The sequence below is a fragment of the Aethalodelphis obliquidens genome, unplaced genomic scaffold, assembly GCF_003676395.1.
Source record: "Aethalodelphis obliquidens isolate GAN/ISIS:26980383/991018 unplaced genomic scaffold, ASM367639v1 scaffold1, whole genome shotgun sequence".
Lineage (NCBI taxonomy): Eukaryota > Metazoa > Chordata > Mammalia > Artiodactyla > Delphinidae > Aethalodelphis > Aethalodelphis obliquidens.
The window spans coordinates 56047206-56056305 of NW_020837945.1; the positions used below are offsets into that span (position 1 = coordinate 56047206).

Consider the following 9100-nt stretch of genomic DNA (forward strand, 5'->3'; position numbering starts at 1 on the left):
AAAGAGGTAGTAGTTTTAGTAATTTTAAGAATTGAAATATAGAGACTTCCCTGGTGGCCCAGTGGTTAAGACTCTGCACTTCCACTGCAGGGGGCATGGGTTTAATTGCTGGTCTGGGAACTAAGATCTCCCATGCTGCACTGCACGGCCAAAAAAAAAAAAGGAATATATCAAATAAAGTTATCAGAGAAGATTTAATCAGGGCTTTTGAGGAAGAGCAGAAGGAATCAAGTTCTGATCTTCGTTTTCCAGTGTTAGAGCTACAGGAGTTCTGAGTTACTGAGGAAATCTTGTCCAGTCTCTGTGAACTTCTTCTATAACCCTTTTCAGTGTTATAAATCTCCCTAATGTATTGGGCCACTCCTCTTGGTCATCCATCATGAGAATAAACGACCTCCTCAAACTCTACTCTGAGGCCTCTGTATACAAATCCTAGGAGTCATGTGACTGATGCAATTTCCTCTTTGATCTCCAAACTAAACCTTCTTTTTTCCTTTGAGGTAAAATTTACAGTAAAATATACAGATTTTTTTTTGATGTGGACCATTTTTTAAAGTCTTTATTGAATTTGTTACAATACTGCTTCTGTTTTATGTTTTGATTTTTGGCCATGAGGCATGTGGGATCTTAGCTCCCTGACCAGGGATCAAAACCACACCGCCTGCATTGGAAGGCAAAGTCTTAACCACTGGATCTGCCAGGGAAGTCCTAAAATACACAGATCTTAAGTGTACAGTTTGATAAGTTTTGAAAAATGGTAGGCAACTCCCTAGTCGAGACAGAAAATATTTCCATCACCACAGAATTTTCTCTTTGCCCCTTCCAGGAGATTCTGGCCATTCCCACCCCATGGGTTAGTTGGATAAAGAAGTGGCATCCTATTTACTTTGGGTAGGTGGACTGTCCCTCTTCTTACTCATCTTGATTACCAAATGGTTTTTAATATAAAAGATGATGAAGAGAACACAACGTTGTTAATCAACTATACTCCAATAGAAAATAAAATTTTTTAAAAAATGATGAAGAGACTAAAAAATTGAACAATGGAAGTGGTAATTTGTTGATAGACATCAGTTTTAGAATCACTTTTTCCTTACTTTCTATTATCCTCCCTCCAATATACCGTCCCATTACGGACGTGCGGGCTCAGCGGCCATGGCTCACGGTCCCAGCCGCTCCGCGGCATGTGGGATCTTCCCGGACCAGGGCACGAACCCATGTCCCCTGCATCGGCAGGCGGACTCTCAACCACTGGGCCACCAGGGAAGCCCCCCTCTATTTTTTAAGATAAAGGCAAAACAAAGGATTTCTCTCGTCTGGGCTTCCATTCCTTTCCAGCCTCATCCAATATCTATGTTCCCTGGTTCTGAACTCCCAACGCACTGGCCTTTCAGTTTTCTTGTTTCCCACCTCAGGAGCCTCACAACCCGTTCTACTGGCTGGAATGTCCTTTCTTCTCCTTTTTTTAATTCTTATTTGCCATTCAATCTGATGTCAGCTCAAAACTCTTTCTCAGAGAAATCTGTCCCTTTAAGTAGTGGACTCAGAAATGAAAAGTAACATCTTTTGGTGCAATTTACCTCCTTCAGGCCATTCCAATCTAGGTTTTCCTGGCCAGGAACAAAAGATGACTCAAGTTAATTCTTCTAAAGAGAAATGTCTTGTGGACCCATTTACTTCATCTTTTGTCGTCTGATGTCTACCCCTTAGTAATGGAAGTTCTTTTTCCTCTCCTTATCTTTCAGAAAATACAATTTCAGCTATATCCTTCAGGTAAAGCTGATTGAAATATTGGGTGATTACTGCCATTCTTAACACTTCGGCCCTTCATATTCTAAAACAGGAGGGTGGCTCATGGGGGAAACACAAATCCTGCTAAACAGTTTTAAAAGAATTTACTAGAGACCTTCCAAAATTGTATTTTGGAGGAAATTAAACTATGAGTTTTATGGCGGAACTAGAAAACAGAATACTGCGTGTTACAACACAGAAGTTTTTTTTTTCCAAAAGGTAACTCAAAGCAATTTATTTTCCCAGAGAATATAGATAGACAGGACAGAGATCTATTTTTTAATATTGGTTTCCAAGAAACTTGTAATCCATCTCCTTTTATAATTCACTTCATACCTTCTAATTCATCATCCATTGAATAAACATTTATTGAGTACCAACTACGTGTCAGGCTGTTCTAGGAGGCTGTGATACCTAAGTGCACAAAACCGACAGAAATCCATTTTTTTAAAAAGTTTATTTTTATTTTTGGCTGTGTTGGGTCTTCGTTGCTGCACGCAGGCTTTTTCTAGTTGTGGCGAGCGGGGGCTACTCTTCGTTGCGGTGCATGGGCTTCTCATTGTGGTGGCTTCTCTTGCTGCGGAGCACGGGCTCTAGGCACGTGAGCCTCAGTAGTTGTGGCGCGTGGGCTCAGTAGTTGTGGCTCACGGGCTTAGTTGCTCCGAGGCATGTGGGATCTTCCCGGAACAGGGCTTGAACCTGTGTCCCCAGCACTGGCAGGCAGATTCTTATCCACTGCACCACCAGGGAAGTACTCCAGAAATCCTTTTGTATTGCTAGGGGAAGACAAACAATAAATTACAAATTAACATGTAAGAGGAGACAAGCGTTATGGAAAAATAGAAATTGGGACCCAGGGTGCTTATAGGGCTGGAGAAACAACTTGTGATTTTAAATAGGGGGTCACAGTATGCCTTTTTGACAAAGTGGCATTCGAAGAAAGAATTAAAAGAAAGTTTACCATATTGACGTATGGGGAAAAGAGCATTCCAGCCAGTGACAAGGCCCTGAGGTAAGAGCGTGTGAGGCATGGTCAAAGAACAGCAAAGGCAGGGTGTTGGAGATGAGGCAGGAGATGAAGGGGCACGGGGTAGAATGCACTTTAGTTAAGGTCTTGGAGGTCATTACAATAACTTTGGTTTTCCCTCTGAATGGGATCCATGGGAGGGTTTTGAGCAGTGTCATGATCTGACATATTTCAAAAGAATCATTTCACATACACAATTGAGAATTTTGTTTTAAAATAAAAGCTTTAATTTCAAAATTTTCTAGTTGCCTTTTTCCTAGAGGCACTATAACTTATCATTCAATGTGGGACACTTAAAAAAAATTATATATAATTTACATATAAGTAAAATACAGACATCTTTAAGTGCATAGCTCTGTGAATATTTACATATGGGTGCATCTAAGTAACTGCCACCCAAAACAAGGTAAGCTCACTTAATTATGCGGAGACAAGAGGCATCATCAGGGCTGATTGCTTCCTTCTGAATAGATTCTTTGGGGCAAGAATATTATCAGTGATATATTGTATCCCATCAGGAAACACATTGCTACTCTTACCATTCCTGGTGATGATAAGTTTGAATGCTTGGTTAAGGGGTACATAACCAAATTTGAACTTTTGCCTATAAGCCCCATTTTTCCCAACGTAGAAATTCACTTGAGGCACTTTCAAGTAAATTAATTCCATTCATCGAATTAGCATTTTTACAATGTCCCCATCTCCTTTCTCGTCTGCTCCCTTAGGGCTGGGAGTCTTTGGAGAGATAGCCACTTCCACTTTTGGCAGTTCACAGGCTTTTCTTCATGCAACCCTGTAAGCAGGAAGCATGGAGAGTGCAGAGTGGCCCAGAGTTCAGCTGTCAAATAGCACCGTGGAGTTGATTTGTAGTCACTTCTCTATCATTAATTATAATCATAGCTGTACCCTTTTTACTGGTATTGTGATCTCACTGCAGGCTTTTCATTAATACTTTATTCCTAAAAAGCAAATGAAATGTTTTAGAATCAAGACGAAATATGAAATTGCATTCTTGAAAATAACCAAGAAACCCACTCCTGGAATGCCAATAAAATTGCCCTTGGGACTTTCCTGGTGGTCCAGTGGTTAGGACTCAGTTCTTTCACTACCATAGCCCCAGGTTCAATCCCTGGTCAGGGAACTAAGATCCCGCAGCTTGAGCTCCCCCCCCCCCCCACCCCACTTGAGGCTTCTATCCTCTGCCAGCTGCCCTAGATCTCTGGTGTTCAGTCATCATGACGCCAAAAGTGTGTCCCCAGCAGGCCAACAGAGAGCACGGGATGAAGCCCAGGATGATTCCTGGACAATTACAGGGTGAGGAGATGGATCCCTGGGAGCCAAGTCTGGGCTGCTCCAAGCCCCTCTATTCAGAGGGATGGGCTTCTCTCCATCCTCCTCCTCTGCAGGCCCCTCTTCCAAGCTAAGCCCGGAAACACACGTGGCCCAATTTAACAGAAAACACATGGCAATCCCCTCCAAGCATCCTACTGCGCTCCCCTTCTCCATTCGTATCTTTCAGAAAATACCTCCAGTTGTAGCCTCTATTTCTCTCCTCCCCTTATTCAACCACCCCCAGATTATCTATATTCTTTATTGCTTTGAATCCCTTATCTTTTCCAAGCAAGTATGTTATCTCTACCTCCTTTATAAGACAATTTCCCCATGCAAATTCTCCCCACTGACTTCATATTTCAGGTTTTCTCCTTGTTTCTTTTGTCTCCTTTAACATGCCCCTAAAACACTGCTGTTCCTTGAAGCTCTGTCCTCAACCCAATGCAACTCTTCTCCTTATCAGTGTTCAAGTAATTACCGAAAAACTATCTAGAAGCCAGGTTTTTCTTACTTCCTCCTTTCCATCTAGACAATTCTTCCCTTAAATTAAGAAACCTCTTCTTTGATACCAGTCATCACATGGTGATACAGTCGTTTACGTACCAGTCATCCCCCTTAGACTGTAGGCCACCTAAAAGCAGGGTTTTTTTGCTAGTCATTATTTCTGTGTAGTGCGTATACTGGGAACATAGTAATTATACAATTGGTTACTGCTCCAAAATTATGGGTCTCCAGGTAGAAGCATTATGCCTTGACATAAAAATGCCCTTTCTCCTAGGAAGACACTTACTCAAGTAAAACTTTTTGTGAAAATCTTTATTGACAACTTGTGCTTGAAATACAGGGCTAATTAAGATGAATATGTATCTCCTTTTTCCCCCAACTAAAACCCAGATGCCCACTTTTAGTGTGTAGAAGGGTACCATGTGTTTACCTGTGCACACACTCAGGGCACAGCATGTTGTCCTCCAGGTGTGGGGGAGGAAGATTGCCCGCAGGAGGCAAGAAGAGCGCAGACACCCTCCTTCGTTTTTCAGGCACCCAAGCCTGTCCGGCATGAAATTGTAAATGAACCCAGCCCTCTGTGTTAGCAGGGAGACCTCTCCCGTGAACCACACACCACCAGACCCCTGGGGAAGGAAAGAGAGGTTCAGGACGAGCATAGCAAGACCAAAGTCTAAACTTCGAGTTTGCATCATGGCCTTTGATGCTACTGTCTTCCTCAAGTGCCAGCTCCCAGATATGAACCCTGAAACCTAACTTACTCTACCCTGTTCCCCTTTAGAAAATAATGCAAAAACAGTTCCTGTTAAATATTTTAAAAGAAACAAAAAATACATCTGGATGTGTAGAGGCAAGTGGGTAGATGACAGTGTGGCTGGGAGGGTGGCAAAGCTTTTCCTCTGCCCGTCTTAGGTTTTCACCTGGGACTCTAACAAAAAGACTAACAAGGGAAAAACAGTTGATGAATTCATGCAGTGCACATAGTGCAGGAAAAATGCAAACACTAGCTCAAAATGGCAGCTTAGAATTCCATCTTATGTAACATCTTTGACAAAGAACAATACATTTGCAAAGAAATGACAGGACAAAGGGAAGCAGTTTTAGGCTCCCAAGGGTGGCAAACGGTGGGAAGGTAAATATATGGGAGGAAACTAGTGGATAAGTTTCTTTGCTGGTTGCTCTGGTGCCCACCCTCAGTGGATAAGTCTGTCTCCAGCAAAAGGAGAATAGATAATCCTGCCTTAGGGCAAAAAGGGAGAGCTTTTTTGGGGTTGCTGCTTTTTGATTGCCTCCAGCTCAAGATTTTTATGGCAAAGAGGCATATTTTGGGGTGACGTTCTGGTTTCCTTCAATAGAAAGACTAAACCAGAGTGGTCTGGGAAGGCCCTCATAAAACAAGTTCAGAGGGCTCAACTCTTTTTTTTTTAGCGACATCAATGGTTTAATGGACGGGGGATCTTACATGTCCGAAGAAAGATCCTGGAGCAACACCCCACTATGTGCAACAGACAGTGGACAGGGCCTGGCCCCAGGCTTTGCTCCCAAGGGAAGGGGGAGGTTACCAGTTATAGGGGGACAGGGGTCTCAACAGGCATTGTAATGTGCTAACCAGTTCATGGTCTTAATTTTATCTCCTGTAACTCTCACGATAACATCATGAGGTAGGTATTATTATTAACCTACATCACCACGAGCAAACTGAGAACTAGATTAAATAACAGTTAATGCCACTTACTTGACAGATGCTAGAAGATCCAAGGCTTTAGCTCAGGCAGTTGATTTTAGAGACTGCTTTTACTTTTAATTCTTTAAAGGAGGCGAAAAGAAATGAAGCCAGATTTCTATCCCCTTCTGATGACCTCATTAATTTAGATCACTGGTTCTCAAAATGTGGTCCCCAGATTAGCCGTGCCTGGGAGATTGTTAGAAATGTAAATTCCTAGGGCCTACCCAGACCTGAACCAGAAAAATGTGTGGGTGGGGCCCAGGAATCACCAGGTCTTCAGATGATTTTGATAACACCCTGAAGTTAATCAGCGGTTAATATCAATTAAACTTATTTTCCCACCTGAACCAGAAGCAGTTCTTACTAATGAGCTTACCACAGGTCTCTTGCGATTGCGCCGACTCCATCTTCATGGCCCTGGCTGTCATTCTGCTCCAAGAGGCAAACACAGTTCCTGGGTCAGAGGCAGAAGTCGATACAACTTCCTGAAGAGTAGGATCTCCTTCAAGGGCAGGAGCTCCTTCAAGGGCAGGTACTCCCTCCTCAGGAGGAGCAGCCACTTCAGAAGACATCTTTTCATCAGAACATTCCAGAGGTAGTTCCCCCTCGTCCATCTTTGATTTTCTTCTCGCTAGTGATAGGATCCTGGCCTCCTCGGCCGTGGCAGGAATGTTCTACATAGAGGGTTTAAAAGATTAAAGACAATTCTTCTACTCACCTTTTTTTTTTTGCAGTACGCGGGCCTCTCACTGTTGTGGCCTCTCCCGTTGTGGAACACAGGCTCCGGATGCGCAGGCTCAGCGGCCATGGCTCACGGGCCCAGCCGCTCCGCGGCATGTGGGACCTTCCCGGACCAGGGCACGAACCCGTGTCCCCTGCATCGGCAGGAGGACTCTCAACCACTGCGCCACCAGGGAAGCCCTCTACTCACCTTTTAACTCTAAAATAGGTGATTAGGATGAGAATAACTAAACCTTCGACTTGGCCAAATTCCCTACAAATTACTCACTTTTTGATGAGGGTAGGCATGTTCACAGAGTCGTTTATATCCGTCTAGTTTCTAAGACAAGAGAAAAATGAGTTAATAATCAAACTGAGGCTCGTAGTCTTCCTCCCAAGAGCATCAACTCCTACCCTGGACACTCACCGGGCCTTTGGTGCTTAGTTTTAACTGCTGGCACCAAGCGCGCACAACATCCCTGTGAATCAGATTGACAGGCGGCAGTATAGAAGGTAAAGGAGGAATTGGCATCGTCTTCTTCTGAGGTTTCACACTGTCACAACATTGTGGCATTTTTCGTGGACAACAAGCTGAAGGAGAATGAGATAAAATTAGCAATAATTAACTTTTGTGTAGCCTTTTAAAATGTCAAAAGTACAATCACTTTTAGTTCTTATAGTCTAATCCCCACTGTAAAATTAAATGACTTGCCAAAGACCACGTAACCTTCAAGGGATAGACCCTCAAAACTAAAACTGACAATATTTCTGAATCCCTCAGTATTTTTACTTCCTAAAACTCCCCACTAGTCACGCACACTTGCTCTTTTGTGAGAGCTCTAAACCACAGACCCTGAGGAGGTTGACCTAGAGATTGCACTTCCGATGCAGGGAATGATAGAAGTTTTAGACCTGAGGTCATAACTACTAGGCCATGCCTTGCCCTCTCACCGCAAAAAACAAAATAAGCCACCCAGAAATGCTACACAATGACTAATACCCATAATTCCGGCAGCCCACCCCACTAGGGCAGCACTCTGGTCTCCTGCTGCACCTCACACGCTCTCACCATTCAGGAAAGACTGACGTTAATAGTCACTAGGTTTGACTGAGCGCCCATTCAGTCAGATGAAGTGTAGGCTGTTTACCTAATTATTCTGTGTAAATTACAACTGACCCTCCACCCTGACCTCAATCCAACTCAGCAGGGTAGCTACTTTCCTCATATTTTTAAGACAGGAAGTAGAGTTTCAAGGATGGGATTTTGAATTTATAGGTCTCTGTCCCCAGATCATTGCACATGAAGATCCTTAACTCCCAGAATCTAGAGTAGGCAAAATAATGATCATGACCAGGAGGTGAGATTTAAACTAGGCTTCGAAGGAAGTGTAGGATTTGCAGAATACAGGACTGAAATTTCTTCCCTACTTTTTCAGAAAAATCCCTGTCTTCTCGGACCCAGGGAAATAGGATTTGAGGAACTATAGATCTCTTACCTCTGTTATTTTTTATAGATCTTTTACTTTTGGTCCTCTTTGCCGAGTTTTCTAGTATATCTGGTTTACCAGAAGCCCCCTGTCCCTCTTCGGCATCTACTGATGTATGTTTGAATTTGCAGCTCATATATTCTTCCTCTGTCTTCTTTGTGGAGTTGCACTGGGGATAGAAGAACCAGAAAGTCACTCCTCTGGGCGTCCAACCCACCATATACACTACCTGACTTATGACACCTCACATCCAAGGTACCAAGATAATCATTGAACTCCACGGGCAACATGGGTTCTCTTCTGGGTATCATCTTAATACTCAGGTTTACTTATAAGAAAGGGAAGCAGTGATAGAGAAGTGGAAGGCCAATCTGAAAGTATGAGAAAAGGGGAATTCCCTGGTTGTCCAGTGGTTAGGACTCAGCACTTTCACTGCAAGGGCCAGGGTTCAGTCCCTGGATGGGGAATTAAGATCCCACAAGCCTCGGCGGCAAGGTCCAAAAATGTACAAGA

At 43.3% G+C, this 9100-nt stretch overlaps 1 protein-coding gene across 1 annotated transcript in view; it reads right to left on the reverse strand.

The window, feature by feature from the left end:
• Nucleotides 1–3746: 3746 nt before the first annotated feature.
• The window catches only part of DPPA4 (developmental pluripotency associated 4), a 6893-nt gene continuing 1539 nt past the window's right edge, over nt 3747–9100 (reverse strand). Inside the window, exons 2-7 of the mRNA XM_027104372.1 lie at nt 8597–8756; nt 7528–7691; nt 7390–7440; nt 6757–7054; nt 5085–5280; nt 3747–3777 (exon numbers count right to left, since the gene is read on the reverse strand). Of these exons, the coding sequence (XP_026960173.1) occupies nt 3747–3777; nt 5085–5280; nt 6757–7054; nt 7390–7440; nt 7528–7691; nt 8597–8756 (900 nt within the window). The remainder of the gene's footprint in view (nt 3778–5084; nt 5281–6756; nt 7055–7389; nt 7441–7527; nt 7692–8596; nt 8757–9100) is intronic.